At 49.8% G+C, this 15,937-nt stretch overlaps 1 protein-coding gene across 1 annotated transcript in view; it reads right to left on the minus strand.

The window, feature by feature from the left end:
- TENM4 (teneurin transmembrane protein 4) overlaps positions 1-15,937 on the minus strand; it is a 440,205-nt gene that overhangs the window by 93,825 nt on the left and 330,443 nt on the right. Inside the window, exon 15 of the mRNA XM_055581442.1 lies at positions 6,717-6,933. Coding sequence (XP_055437417.1) covers positions 6,717-6,933 — 217 coding nt within the window. The remainder of the gene's footprint in view (positions 1-6,716; positions 6,934-15,937) is intronic.

Raw genomic sequence — 15,937 nt, forward strand, 5'->3', positions numbered from 1 at the left:
TGCCTGTATAAAGGGTCTGAGAGGAATTCTGAAGCTTTTTGTGGTATCAAGGTTATTTTACTTCTGTTTGTAGCAGTTTTACCTGAGGCGAAATGCCCGGGTCTGGTTTGTGAACCGCCGAAGGGTGGATCTTTCTCAGTTCCTGCCCCAAACTGCTCTTCTTGCCTCAAAATCCTGTTATTCCTTTTCCTCCATGGCCTCTAAGACAGCAGGTCATTCACCCCGGGTTTCTTAACACTCTCTCAATTTCAAACACTGAAGCATGTGTCTTGACTTTTGACTTGGAAAATACTATCACTACAATTATGCCCCAGCCACATTAAAACTCTCTCCGTTCCCTGATCATCATGCAAAGCCATGCTGGTTCCTCAGTCTAGAATGCATTTCAAAATTCCGTTCAACAGAAACCCATAGTAAGCAATATAGTTTATTCAAGAGTACGCACACACACGTGCATGCACACACACACACACACACGCACAGAGCAAAGTGTCATGAAATACATATCCTTTCAGAGTGCTCCACTGATACTTTCTACACCATTGTACCCCTTTCTATTTAAATCTACTTCTTTATTCTTTAAAAAATGGTTTTGACAGACTACATTGATTTCATGATGGGCTGTTGTGACCTGAAGTGGGATAAATACCGTTTCAATGGTCAACCCTCCTCACTGAAATCTTTGTCTCAGGCCACAGACCATGTCCCGCCAGAAGTCTTCACTCGTTAGTTCATTTGTTTGGTTGCTCATTCACTTGCAAAACCAGTCCCTGCTGCCTGCTCTGAGCCAGGCCCTCTGCTGGTGCTACAGACACAGAGGTGGGCCAGATGCAGACCCTATGCTGTGGAGCTCAGGGACCTGGATTTGCACCAGGAGGGATGCCCCTGCCTTTGAACTCTCAAAACACTTTCTGCTCTGTTCAGGCACTCAGCAGTAGCTGGTTGGCTGACCCCCTGACTCATCTACCATTCAACGTGGTTTAGTCTGTACCAACCCCTGCTGAAGCTCAAATACTCTGGCCACCTGATACGAAGAGCCAACTCATTAGAAAAGACCTGATGCTGGGGAAGACTGAAGGCAGGAGGAGAAGGGGATGACAGAGGATGAGATGGTTGGATGGCATCACTGACTCAATGGACATGATTTGAGCAAACTCCAGGAGACAGTGAAGGACAGGGAAGCCTGGCGTGCTGCAGTCCATGGGGTCGCAGAGTTGGACACGACTGGGCAATTGAACAACAACCACCCCTCTGCTAAGCACTAGAGGTTCAGTGACCAACGAGGCGTGGCACACACTGGAAGTCCCAGTGTACTGGGGTCAGAGGTGTATCTTCTCACAGGCCTAGTGCAGAACAGGTGTTGCTTAACAGTCAGCAAACAGAGCTTGGCAGTTCTGCCCTTCTCTGTGCCTACCCATTCTTTCCTCTCCATGGGATCTGATCCTCTCTATACAATACGATCCTCTGTCTCCTTTGGGATGAATGCTCTCATCCATCCCTACTTTCCTAAAGCTCCCCTGACTCCTGAAGTCTTCTCTCTTTGGGTTCAGTGTGTTCCGTCGGCTGAGTTTCATAGAACCTGTCTTTACCCAACCGCTTGCCTGAGTGAGTTGATAACCTATCAGGTTTTGAGGAGCCCAAGAAGGCAATGGCACCCCTTTCCAGTACTCTTGCCTGGAAAATCCCATAGATGGGGGAGCCTGGTGGGCTGCAGTCCATGGGGTCGCTAAGAGTTGGACACGACTGAGCGACTTCACTTTCACTTTTCACTTTCATGCACTGGAGAAGGAAATGGCAACCCACTCCAGGGTTCTTGTCTGGAGAATCCCAGGGACGAGGGAGCCTGGTGGGCTGCCGTCTATGGGGTTGCACAGAGTTGGACACGAGTGAAGTGACTTAGCAGTAGCAGCAAGAAGACTTAACAGCATCACATTCTTCCTCTCACCAATCCAGGGTTCTTGAACATATTCTAAACAACTAGTCAAGTAACTTGGCGGTGGTTCTTCCTCTTCCCATAATCTGCTAACCTGTCCAGCAGCGGCAATCCACAAGTATTTGCAGAATTGCACTGTCTGCCCTGTGTCCAGTCCTTTTTTGACCCAGTCAGTCTTTCACAAGCTAAGGGATACAATCAAAGTTGTGTCACAGGGAAATAGCTGCCTCAAGTGCTCTTAGAGGAGCAATTATCTCATGCTGTCCTCCCCTTCCCAGCTGTCTGATCCCCAGGTACTGTTATCCGCCCTCCTTGTATTGACGATCCAGCTAGGGATCCTTCTGCCTGCAGACCTGAGTGGCTCCTTCCTTCCCACACAAGTCTCTATACAGGGCACCCTGCACTTTATTCTCCCCATGAGTCCAGGGGAGGGACAGGTGATCCACTAGGCTGAAGGGCCCCAGGCATCCAGGCCCAGATGGAAAGATGGTATTCAAGCCACCTAATCTGCTGAAGGGGATTCCCCAGCCTGATCTGGGCCCTCCTACTATAGACCTACTTGAGGTCAGCTGAAGTCATTGATACCTCTCTCACTTAATATGGAGCTGAACACAGTGGAGGCAGAGTGTCAGTCTGAGCTACCGTACTCATAAAACCTGTAAGAAACACCTGCTCTGGGCCCGGCGTTGTGCTGGGCTCTGGGGATACAGATGAGCGAGACAGGGGCAATAGGCCTTCCTCACTCCCAGTCCATCTGGCAGCACTTCCACTTCAGTTCTGAGTCAGGCTCTGTGCTTCCCTCCAAGGAGACCAGCCCGGTCCAGCTCAGCATCTAGTCTGTTTGGCCAGGGCCCTCCCAACAGTCCCCACAGGCTGCCCCTGCTCCTATGGACCAGCTGGGGCACTGTTCAGAGGCATGAGGAAGTGCCCAGGAACTCCTGGTGTCATCTCTGCACTGCAGCCCCTCTGGTTCCTCGTCCCTGCTGTGGTCAGGCCTTGAGGAAAGGCGTTCGGGGAGAGCCCCGTGTACTGAGGGCTGGCTGGCTGGCTTCTCCCACAGGACGGTGTTCCTGTCAGTTCCGACCTGGCTTTGAATCCCTCTCCATCCCACAGTCCCAGCAGGCCTCATACTTGGATCTCCCAGAGTCAGTCACACAGCAGTGAAACTGCAGAGTGAAGCTCCTGCACCTCACAGGAAACAGCTGGGGCTCCTTGCCAGGCTCAGAAATGCCGTTAGGTCACTGGGTGACAGCCTGCTTCTTGGAACCTCTTAGACGGGCTCCCGTTCAGACTGTACAGAGTGCAGTGTAGCATACGGCTTCCCTGGTAGCTCAGCTGGTAAAGAATCTGCAATGCAGGAGACCTGGGTTTGATCCCTGAGTTGGGAAGATCCCCTGGAGGAGGGCATGGTGGCCCACTCCAGTATTCTTGCCTGGAGAATCCCATGGACAGAGGAGCCTGGTGGGCTACAGTCCAGGGGGTCGCAAAGAATTGGACACGACTGAAGTGACTTAGCACACATGTGTACCTTGTGTTTGTAGGTTTCCAGTCACTTAGATTTGTTTTACATAAGAATCTGGCGATACTTAGTGAAAGTAGTGAAACATAGGGGCTGTTTCCCGCGAATCTAGATGAGTGAGGAGCTGGGCATGATGATTTAGGCAAACGTTAGGTAAAAGGAATGTTTGCAGTAACATTTGGAAGCTTCCATGATCCATTCATTTTAGAGCAAATACTCTATTCCAGGCCCTGCCCTAAGTCATACAGGTTTGGAGAGATGAATGGTCTCTGCTTTCAAAGCCTCTGCTATTTAACTGAAGGTGACAGATACATAAACAATGATCTGGGAGCTGACTTCTACTCCTGCTTCTGCTACTAATTGGTAATGTTATTTCAGCAGATAATTGAACCTCTCTGGACTCTTGAATCCTCAGTAGAAAATTAAACAAAACAGACAATACATCCAATTATTCTCCGTCCCACTATCCCTCCCCACTCCTCCTTTTCTCCTTGTTTCCTTTCATCTTTTCCTTGTTCAAGGTAATATATATGCATATTTATCTTGAGCAGCTACCAAATGTGAAAGTGAGTAAGATGTGGTCCTGTCGTGGCAGACTCAGTGTAGAGGGTTGGCAGACATTTACATATTCACTATATTAAGCCCTTGCCCAAAGCCATGTGCATTCAGCAGTGGCAGAGCCCGGATCTGAGACACAAGTCGGCCTTGCTCCAAAGCCCATGCTCTCTTCTCTCTGCTGAGCAGCCCATTTCTTCCAGTATAGGTTTCTCAAGTTCCCCACTGGACAGGCTCCTTAAGGGCATGTCAGACTGTTAGAAATTACACCCAAATTCCTGGGTAGGTGCCATGTGATCTGTGACAATGTAAGCATCAGGCTTGGTGAGGCACCAGAGCACGTGGTCCCCACTGGCACTGATCAGGATGGCATGGTGAGGATACCCCTTAATCAGAAGAGCCATCAGCAGCCAACCAGTCATAGCCCTAATCAGATCCCATGACAGTCCAGTAAAGAAGGGCTGAGCAAGTATTAAATAATATCCCCCTTGGTAGGAGTAATATTCCTACCTCCAGTTGATTAAAAGAACTCACGCCACGGGAAGGCCCACAAGCTTACATGCAAAATCACACAATTGAATAAAAAAAGCAGAAAGCTTTGTACCTGGAGACAAAAGCAGAATTTCTGGCCAAGATAAATGAATAGCTTTCTTCTCACTCTGCTTCTGCTCCTGGCTCTGCCACTTCACTGGCCTATGCATTGGGGAAGATCACTTAACCTCTGAGGCTCTCAGTATTCTCAGGGTGAGCTGAAGGGGACTCTCACATACTTTCACCTCTAAGAAAGTTAAAGTTCAAATGCTCTGACACACTTGTATGATGCCACAATTATTGGGCTCAGGGCACTCCCCTGACTTCTCTCTTCCCATCTTGTCATTGCTCCCTGTGTGGAAGGGCTGGGGCAGTCTAGGCTTTGGAGTCCCAGGTCCATCACGTCCCAGGAGAGGGCCTCCTCCATGGATTCCCAGCTCCTCTCTAAGGATGGTAATACCACTTCCCAAGGTGACTCCCCAGGAGTCCTTCTTAGGTCCCGGCTCCTCCCTCCTTCCACACTTTCCTGGATCACACACCTTCGTGTTCATGGTTTCATCTACCACTTGCTTGCTGACGGCACCTGAATCAAGATCCTCAGCCCTAACTTCTGTGTGAGTTTCAGGTTTGCTTCTGAACTACAAACAGACATTCTGGGTGATCTATTGAGGTGAGACTCCTCCTTGCCCTTGCCAGCCATGTCAGTAAGAGAGTCCTCTCTCCAGCATTCCTCAGACCCAGCTGACGATGAAGCTGATGACCAGCTGTGCTGATTTCCCTCTTTAAATAGAACTGGGGGAATGTCATTCATTCTTCCTGTCCCTTCTCCCTACCCCTACCCTGTTCCCTTAGGGCAGGAACTCTGGCACAGAAGGCATGAACACAGAAGGCACAGTCTGTGACTGCTGAGCTGAACTGGGCTGACGTTTTAAGAAAGCTCTGTGTGTATCTGGCATCACTACCTTGGAAGACATTCAAAAAAAATGATCACAATTCCCTCCTGCTTAGATATCTTTCCCGAGGTCAGAGACCCTGATCTGGGGAGCAGAGCACAGAGCGCTGCCTTTTGCTGGCTCCTGTATCCTTTCCTTGGAGAAGGAAATGGCAACCCACTCCAGTGTTCTTGCCTGGAAAATCCCAGGGATGGGGGAGCCTGGTGGGCTGCCATCTGTGGGGTCGCATAGAGTCGGACACGACTGAAGTGACTTAGCAGTATCCTTTCCTGGGCTTCCCTGGTGGGTCAGCAGTAAAGAATCTGCCTGCTAATGCAGGAGACCCAGGTTTGATTCCTGGGCTGGGAAGATCCCCTGGAGGAGGGCATGGCAACCCACTCTAGTATTCTTGCCTGGAGAATCCCATGGACAGAGGAGCCTGGCAGGCTACAGTCCATAGGGCAGAGTTGGACACAACTGAGCATGTCTGCACATACTCTTTCCTGCCCCTGGGTCTTTGCAGAAGCTGTTCTCTCTCCCTGAAAAACTCTCCCTGGCTGAGCTATTTGTCATCTTTAAGACTCAGTTCTTAAGTCTCAGCCTTCCCCCACCCAGAAGCACCTTCTCTATGCTTCCAGAGTATCCTGTGGGCACATATCTGGCCTATCATGCTGGAACAGCTTTTTGTCTCCCTAGAGGACTGTGAGTGACCAGTGGCCAGGGACTGTGCTCCACTCAAGTCTGCAATTCCGGCACAGTGCAGACCTCAGTACCAAACTGTCCAGTACACGAGACACCGCTGAACACTGGTTAAAGAATGCCTGGGCGTGTGCCTGGGTGCCAGCAGGTGCAGCCCCACCCACCAGCCTACTAAAGTCTCCCGGCATCAGCTCTGAGGGAGAAGACTGTTAGAGCCTTCAGCTCATCTGGAGACCGTGGCATCAGTAAGAGCAGACTGCAAAGTGGGTATTGATCCAAGATTCCCCTTGGACCTTTGATTTCTTACTCTCTCCATCCATCACCCAGCGAGGACAACACAACTCTGCTCGTAAAAATTCCAGATGCCTTGGAGAGCAGTTTTCTAAACACGGGTACCTGAGGCCGCTTCCCTGCCTCCCCTGATGGTCCACCCAGAGCCTTCAGTACTGTGTCCCCCTCCCAGCCTCCTCCCACTCCAGCCACACAGATGGAGCCCTGGAGGTGGCTCATTCCCTCTTCTGAGAGCCACGGCCAGAGCTGGACTCACCCTCCATCAAAGGGGTTCTCCCCGGGGATGACGTGCGTGCTGTCCCTGCCCACGAGGAACTTGATTCGGTCGTAGAAGGAATGCAAGTTCTGCTGGGACACGGGGGCCTGTGTCTCCTGGATGATGTCCAGAGGGTCAGGGGAGCCCAGGCACAGCGGGTTGACGTGACAGAGGGGCTGGAGGCAGCAGTCGGGGTCCATGCAGTCCACCAAGCCGTCTGCAGGGGTGACAGAGCAGGGCGTTTGTATTGCTGTGTGCAATCCGCATCTTTTGTTCACACTGCCTTCATTCACTTCTCTACTTTCCACTCACTGAATGACTGTATAAAAGTGCCTGATACAAGCTGAGGCCGCTGCTGGGCACCAAGGAGATTCAGGGGCTCCAGGTCCCACCCCACTAGTCTAGTAGGAGAGATGGACAAGCAGTGTGCAGTGTGACGTGTGTTATTTCTTTTCTTTTCAGAGAGACAGAAGGAATGCTGTGCATGGGGGCCCTGAGGTGACAGTTTGGATCACTAATTTCAGATGCTGGGCTCAGAAAGGGAGAAGAGCACAAGATCAGGCTGCGAGTTTTGCAGGAGCCGACAGCTGGGCCTCCCGGGCCAGGTTAGGGAGTCTGTATTTCACCCTCTGGACAACAGGAGTTACTGAAAGGTGCTAAGCAGGGGATGACTTCACTTGAAAGTCACCGTATTGCTGAGCCAGGGGCTCCATGCATCAGGAGTGACAACGGTTCCTGAGACTAGAGGAGGAACAGTGGGGATGAGGGAAGACGGTGGTGTGGAGAGACAACGGAGAGGTAAAAATGGGAAGATCTGGTGACTGATGGCATTTGGGGGTGAGGAAGGGGCGGCCAAGTTCCAGCCTCTCTCCCAGCTGCGAGGCAAGTGTGTAGGGAGCTGCCTCTGCCTTCTGTGAGAGGGGCTTTGTGCGTTTGCTGGATGGTTTCATGTCACTGACCAAGTTGTCATTAGTAGAGAATTCTCTTTACCACATGGGTGGATTTCTTTAGGAGTGAAAATTATATTGCAGCTTCCAGCTTCTCGAAGTGCAAAGAAAGAAATTCCACCAGACCACAGATTTTTGGTCTCATTATCCCAAAGTGCTTTTACGGACACCCAATAGAATGGCTTAAAATAGACCAGAAGCCAATTGTAGGCAGCCTGTGTGCTCTGTAGGCAGAGAACAGCCTGAGCGCGTGTGTTCTTCTGTAGGCTGGAATTCTGCGTCTCCTGCTTTCAGCGATTCTGGGCAAACTTCCCCACCACCTTGAGGGCGTGGGTCCTGCTCTGGTTGTCTCTGATGTAGCCCCAGCCCTTAGCACAGGTGTTTAAGACCTGACTGTTAAATAAATGAGGGACAATGGAATGAGTTAAATGACATTTGAATCAAGTCCATAAAAGGCAGAAAAGCATTATCTTCATTCAATTTGGTTAAATAGTGTGGTATGGTGGGAGGATCCTGAGGCTCAGAGACTGAAGTGCAAGCCCCAGAACTGCCTGGAAGAACGGCTTTGAATGAGCTCCCATACTTAACCTCTCTGAGCTTCCGTCTCCTTAACACTGATACACTCCCTCACTTGTCTCTGTGGGTCTACAATATAGAGGCTGGCCATACGGTTATTGCACATACAATATGCACCCTTAAGCCTCTTTACTAGTCTCGGGGTGTAGTGGCCTCAGGCAAGCTCCATTACCTCCCTGAAACCCAGTTTTTTTCCTTAATAAGTTGGGACAAAAAAATCCCTTGTCCTTCTCTCCCAACTTTGGCATGGTGTCTGAGGTCCATCTGCTCTGCCCTCCTTGAGGGCAGCACAGTGGTGCAGAGAATGGGCTCCAGAGGTCAAATCCTGGCTCTGAGACTTACTACTGTGTGGCCTTGGTCAGGTTCTTAAACTCTCTGGCCTCAGTTTCTCACATCTCTTACTGCGATTTATAAGAGTGTTACTAATGTAATTTTTATTTATGTGAAAAACACAGTATATGTCCCTCAAATCTGGCAGAGTACCTGATACATCATAAGTGCTTAATAAGAGGTGGGCTTTCCTGTTAGCTCAGATGGTAAAGAATCCACCTGCCCTGTGGGAGACCTGGGTTCAATCCCTGGGTTGGGAAGATCCCTTGGAGGAGGGAACAGCCCACTCCAGTATTCTTGCCTGGAGAGTCCCATGGACAGAGGAGCCCTGTGAACTACAGTCCACGGGATGGCAAAGAGTTGGACTCGACTGAGCAACTAAGCACAGCACAAGAGGTAGTTTCTCTTCCTGACCCTGGAACATGGCTCCCCAAAGAGGGGAGCCAACTGTCCTGCGTGTGCCCACCAGCCAGATCCACCCAGAGATGTGGCGGAAAGGCCTCCCCTCACTCGGGCCGGGTCCTGGGTCCTGCCTCGTGCCTCCTGGCCCAGCTCCCAGGTCCACCAGCTAACTGCTGAGCCAAGCACCTGTCTTCTCCCGCAGTCGGCTGGCCCCATCACACATTCTCGGGCTGCCCCTGTCAGACATTGCTTAAACACATAATTACAGCCCGAGCTGAGGGTTATTTGCATTCTGCTATTGATGTTCGCATGACAGATTCAGCTGCTGCATCCATAACTCTGCAGAAATGCTCCATTATTCAATCCCAGTGAGCAGGGACGCTGACCATTAAATCAGCCAGCACAATTGAAGGGCCGTGAAAAGTCATGGCTAATTTGAAATTTTATTAGCTCTGCCTGCTCTTGTTTACCACCGGAGCAGTCCCTGGAAACCAGTCTTTCACCTCTTTATAAACACCCTGCTTCGTGGCACCTTGGAAGAACGGTTTCCTGTCCTCTGGTCCTGGTGGAAGGTTAGACAGGAATGACTATTATTAATTTTTGTATTAAATGACGATGATGATAATCACAGCTGTGCCCTACTGAGGGCCAGGCACAGTGCTAAATCCTTTACAAGGAATGTTTTCAAGAAAAATGTCAGTGAATCTTCCCAGTTTTGTGAAGTAGCCGTCACCACCATCGCCCTCAGTTTCGATGAGAAGGAACCAGAGGTTCCAAGAGGTAAGGTAACTTGGTCAAGATCACACAGTTGGTCAGTAAAGAAGCTGAACTCAGTTCTTTGTGAAATAGAAAAAGGTTCTTTGTCCCTGAAGGGATGTAGGAACTATTTAAGTGGAAAACCCGACTTTATGAGTCTTGCTGTGCTCTTCCAGCGCCCTGGTGACCTCCCCACTGCATTCATCTCTGTATTATAATTCTCATGTTCTCTGTCTCCCTCCCCACACAGCGAGCTCATAGAGACCAGGGCTGACTCATTTCAGGGTCCCCACCCCCTGCCTTAGCTTCCAGCTTCCTCCATGCCTCTGGAATCTGGGCTTTTCCATACCCCTTACTTCTTTCCTTTAAAAAAAACAAATTCAGCAATGAATCGTAAACAAAATTGCTGCTTCTTGTGGTGAGAGGGCCCTGGTGATGATCTAGTTGACTATTCGGGTAGAAATTTAAAGTCTCCGTAAGGGCTCTGAGCTTTAGTTCACCTGTCTGTAACATGAACCTAGCTCAGAGGGACGCTGGGAGGATTAGGTGAGATCGTGGACGTAGCACATTTAAACATGAAGACCAGCACCTGAGTGAGGGCTTGACAGACATGAGCTACTGCTCGCCCCTGGCTGGGTGCTTCCCTTGAACAGGGATCCCAGTAATGGAGCTGCCCTCCCTAAATCCGCATTTCAGGGCAGCTCTTTCTGCAGATAGTCTGGCCTTGAAGAACTGAAGCAGAGAAACACAGCCACAGCAACACACCTACGAGTTAGGGAAGCAGAGACCCCAGGGGACTTGAAGATTGGGGTTCTCTGAAATGGGGACATATCACACACCATGCTCTTATGAGAGACTCTGGGGCTGTGGAGTTGCTTATTGTAGGCTTCACAGCACAGAGTGATTAATGTCTGGCCAAGAATGCTGCCCGCCTACACCTCCCTATGTGGAAGCTCCCTCATCATTCAATCGGCAAATATTTGCTGAGTTGTAAATGTGGGCTAAACCCCATTAATAGAGACCATCACAGTTAAAGGAGATACATAACAATAGTTTTAAAATGAGCAGGGCCCACGAGATTCTCATCAGAGCCACAGTTTATGAGACCGGCTTCCAAGCAAACCCTTCTCTGTATTTTCAAATGCAGCGTACGGCAGCCTGCAGCAGGGTATATAGCTGCTCACAGTAACCGAGACTCTTGCACGGTTTCAGCTTCTTCGGCATGGATGACAAATTTTAGAAAAGTCATAGTAAGAGGAAAAAGTATATTGTGGGGACAGAAAAGTTAATTTGGGGGTAGGTTAGAAACACAGCAATATATGGTTTTCAAGGTTCTCTGGTTTTGGCTAAAGACATTTAGATTTTCCACGCTCTTCTTATCTCACTTAATTGTATGTTACACACATTGGTTGACTTATGTCCATGTTTCCTGCATTGCCTATTCTTCTAGAGAGACCCTTGTGATCATAGCAGCAAAAGCAAAACTCCCAAACCCATCAGGAAAATAGAGATGATTTTCCTCTACTTCTTCCAAATTTTCCATAAAGCCCTCCTAAATCCTAAAACTCCAACTTGGGGGAAATTACACGTTTCCTCCAGAAATTCCCTTTACCCATATAGTTCTAAGGCCTCCTCTCTCTCCTTATATGGTGGAAGTTAAGAAGGGCAGATGAAGGGTCAGAGGCCGTTCAGGCTCTGGTCATTCAGCAATGCTGCACCCAGCTGCGGCCTCTGGTGGGAGAGAGGGGTGCAGGGAAGGGAGAAGGAAACAGCTAGAAAAAAGGCAGAATAGAGATTAAAAAGACAGACAAGAAAAAAAGGGAAGGAAGGGTAGGTTGGGAAAAAAAGAAAAAGGCGGCCACATCTCTGGGGCACTAAATGAACATTCCAGAGTAGTTCTTGTTCTCCTGACCCTTGAACATGAAGTGCCATGGTGATGAGATGCCACGTGGGGACGAGACGCCACGTGGTGTGTGCAGCGAGGCTCTGCTAACACTTCCATGTACGTCCTGTGCTACCCCCTGGAGGATGAGGGCCATGCCATCTCCTCTCGCATTCCTCTTCAGTGCCCAGCCTGCCATGGGTGTCCCTGACCTTGGAGAGGGGCAAGTGGAGAGAAAGAATCCAGGCTAAGAAGCCTGAAGACAGGGTTCCTTCCCTGAGCCTGTCACTCTCCAGCCATGAGAACGTCAATGAAAAAAGCCTTGGTGTCCATCACCCTCTGCAGAGAGGGGTGCTGCCCACAGGAATGGGTGAAGAGTTGTGCCATCAGTCGGAGTCCTGACCAGCAATGGCTCCCCGTTTGTGTTGTGATCTTCACAGCTGCCAGGGCGCGCTGTGACCTCAGGCAACCAAGTCCCTCTCCGCTGTCGGAGTCCCCACCAGTTGTGGGGGTGGGGAGCGGAGGGCAGCCCCTGGGGTTAACCTGCCTAACAGTCACTTCGTGGCCTTTCTATGCCACAGGCTCATCTCCCCTGGTGGCCGCCTGCTGGAACATTCACAGAAAGTGACAGGCGCTGAGGGTTCTGTAGAAGGTGGTGACGGAGCTGGCCTTCTCATCTTTACAAAGAGGACACTGGGGTCAGGGTAGCTGATTTACCCAAAAATCATACCGCTAGTGCAGTGGCAGCTGGGGCCCTGGTCTCTTCTCTGTCTCCCAATTCAGGCCCTACTCCACGGTCTGCATCTCGTTCATCGTTTCTTGGACATCCTGCTCCCCCGGCTCTGTTTCCCCGTCCACAGAGGGCAGACGTGACTTGTTTCTTATCCCAAATGCATATAGCACAGTGCCCTGTGCCCCATCGGCATGTTTGTTGAATGAATGAAAAAATGAATAATGAATGCGTGAGGATCCCAAGTCAAACAGCTCCATCAGTTCGACTGGGCCCCCTGAGGGCTACGGGGTATGATGGAAGTCATCCCTCCTCCCCCTCACCACCCACCCCAGGAAGAGCTTGTTCCTCTCCTTAGAAAGCAGGCACACAGGACAGGTCTGCTCTGACCCTTCAGCGTCTGTCCCACGGCTGGCAGGCCCTGCACCAGGCACTGGACAGACAGGAAGAAAACCGTCACACCTCCAAAGGACTCCCAAGTGTGGCGAGCCAGAGTGAGATAACCGTGTGCAGGGGAAGAGGGAAGCAGGGGTGGGGGCGCTGTGGAAGCCCAAAGCAGGGACCCTAACATGGGCTGAGGGCTGGAATATTTCCTGGAAGACGGAATGCTTAACTGAGACTAGAAGGATGGTCAAGAAGAAGCCAAAAGGAGAGCAGAGCTGGGGCGGTGTGGGCAATGCGTGGCCTAGCAAACTCTTTTCATCAGAGTTGGCTGCATGGTCCCTTAGCCCGATGGGCCTGTGGACAGGGTCTAACCAGTCCAGCCAGCTCTCTCTGCAGGCTTAACTCCTCCCCGGGCTCAGCAGCCCACCCGCCGACCTCATCTTGCAGCTGCCTGCAGTCTGGCCTGAGACGTGTTTTATAGCAGGCTGTAAGCAGCATCTGGGGAGGCCCCGGGGGGTGGAGGGTGGAATGTGCCTCCCCGTCTGTACACATCTGGGAGAAGTTTTTGTCATCTGCTGTAATAAATTCTGTGCCTTTGGTGAAAAGGCTTGCAAAATCTTTATCTGCTCCTCAGAACACAGGATTTTTAAAGGTCAATTTCTCTCTTGTCTCTTATCACAAGAAACATGGTTTAGAGATAGTCTGAAGTGTGGCCAAACTCTATGGCTTTATGTGCCAATGGTGGGAGATGAGGAGGAGAAGGGAGGACAGAGAGCTTTGTTCTCAGTTTTCCTGAAATTTCTCCTTCCAGGTTGCATCTATCAATGCTCTGAATTGCAATCCATGATTGTTTTACGGGGCCAACAGAGTCTAAAGAGATGAACACACTCTGAAGCTGCTTAAAGATCCTTTATCACAAGGGGTATGGGTGTTTAAATTCCTGTGAATGTTTCCTTTCTTTGGCTTATTTTTAAGCACGGCTTCCATTCGGATCCTAGCTTTCCCACTGATTCATGGTGAGACTTTGGGAAAGCCTGATCAGCTCAGTGAGCCTCAGCTTCCCAGCCTGTAAGCGTCTGCCTTTCAAGTGCATTGCGAGGGGCTGGAGTTTATGGACACAGAGTGTCCAGCCCAGCCCCTGGCCCTTAGAGATGCTCTCTAAATGATGGCTACTGTTTTCCTTTGTGTATATTTTGATTTTTTTTTTTTTTCCTTCTAGCAGTAAGCATGTAACAGTTTGGAATACAAATTTTAACTAAAAGATGAAAAAGGTCAAGATACATTACGATATGGAAAAATACAGTCTAATCATAAGTCCAAACAGCAGACTGTAAAATTTTATAGAGAATATAATTCTAATTTTTAAAAGTGATTTATATATGAATATGTATTTATTTCATAATAAACATCACACTTCTGTGATTACAGGTGGAAAGGAGCAAGACAAAGAGAGATGACATTTGCAGGTGACGAACTGAGGCTCAGAGAAGTTGAATAACTCAGTCAAGGTCATACAGCCAGCAGATTGGGGAGCCAGGATTTGAATCCAGACAGTCTGGGTACAGATCCTGCTTCTAATCGCTGTGGTATGTTGCTTCTCAGGCACTTTAAATACACCCTCTGTAATCCTCACAGTAACACTACAAGGTAGGCCTTATTATTCTTATTTTATAGTCACTTAGCATCTTTGGTAAACTCCAGAAGGTAGCAGAGGACAGAGGAGCCTGGCCTGTTACAGTCCATGGAGTCAAGGAGTCGGACACAACTTAGTGACTGAGCAACAACAACAAGCGTCTTTGGGCCACAGTTTTTCCATCTCTGAAATGGGCACAAATGCCCCCTCAGACGGTCAGTGAGAACATGTGAGAAGGTGCATGGGACAGAACATCACAAGGGGCTTTCTGAAGGGCACAGAAGCATAGGGCACATCTTCTTTGTCAAACGTACCACAAGGAGGGACTGCCTTTCATGGTGAGTCAGGGTCTCTGCTTGCCAGCTTGCCCTGCTGTTGCCCCTCACCAACCTGGGCTTGGAGTGAAATCTGGAGGCAGGTTAGATTGACTGGGCAGCCCTGACAGTGGATTAAGAGATTGGGAGTCACTAACTCACATTCAGGATCTGTTCTCTGCTTTAAAATCTAGACAACCATAAGTGAAAACAGAAACAAACCAATAAAGCTAAACTCGACTCAGCCGTGCTGTGAAACACGTTTTTTGGGGTCTCAGTTAAAAAACACTGCAACAGCTTTCTTAATGAAGCCTGAAGTTCAAGTTTCATTTGTAAAGAATTGTGTTAAGCCTAGCAAATTGGGAAAGAAGAGAAGCCAGGAGTTTTCAGATGACTTGCAGGGCCATGGCTAGGTTTATGATGGAATCGTGAGTCTGAGGTCCAGGCATGCTGAAAAGCTCTTGTGTGGCCAGACCCCAGGGACTATACAGTTTCTGCCACCTGCCAGCTATGTGACCTGAGCCACATGCTTCCCTTTGCTAAGCCCTAGCTTTCTCATCATAAGGACACAGTGAGGGTATCGGAATACCAGACGCCTCCCAGTGCTGTTGGGTGGGCGCACGACTGCTTATATGAGCTGTCGCTGTCATCCTCTGGTCCTCTCTGGGGCACTGCTGTAGCCTCCTTAGACTGGACTAAGTACTCACACTACATGTCTGGGAGGAAGATGAAACATCAGGGGGCGGTGGTCCACGAGATCACACAGAAAGGCTCAAAGGTCTTGGGTCCGAGTCCAGCTGTGTTAATGACTTTCTGTGCAACTCTGATGTGTATGACATCACATCTCCACTCTGGGCCCCAGCTTCCCTGTCTGTAACGGGCAGGGCAGTAGGAGGGAGCTCAAGTTGGTGTTCTCTGCCTCCTCCAGTCCTGTTACTCACATGAACCACTGCGAATTCCTTCTCCAAGCCCTGGAGTCACATCAGCCAACAGCATTCACTAAGCGAGACTCTAACATTTTTTTCCCTCCACCATGGCTTATTGAGGGATTCCTGATGGCTCAGATGGTGAAGAGTCTGCCCGCTATGTGGGAGACCCGAGTTCGATCCCTGGTTTGGGAAGATCCCCTGGAGAAAGAAGTGGCAGCCCACTCCAGTATTCTTGCCTGGAAAATCCCATGGACGGAGGAGCCTGGTGGGCTACAGTACATAGGGTTGCATAGTCGGACGTGAGTGAGTGACATCATTTTCACTTTCTGGCTTATTTA

The sequence above is a fragment of the Bubalus kerabau genome, chromosome 5 (genome assembly GCF_029407905.1).
Source record: "Bubalus kerabau isolate K-KA32 ecotype Philippines breed swamp buffalo chromosome 5, PCC_UOA_SB_1v2, whole genome shotgun sequence".
Classification (NCBI taxonomy): domain Eukaryota; kingdom Metazoa; phylum Chordata; class Mammalia; order Artiodactyla; family Bovidae; genus Bubalus; species Bubalus kerabau.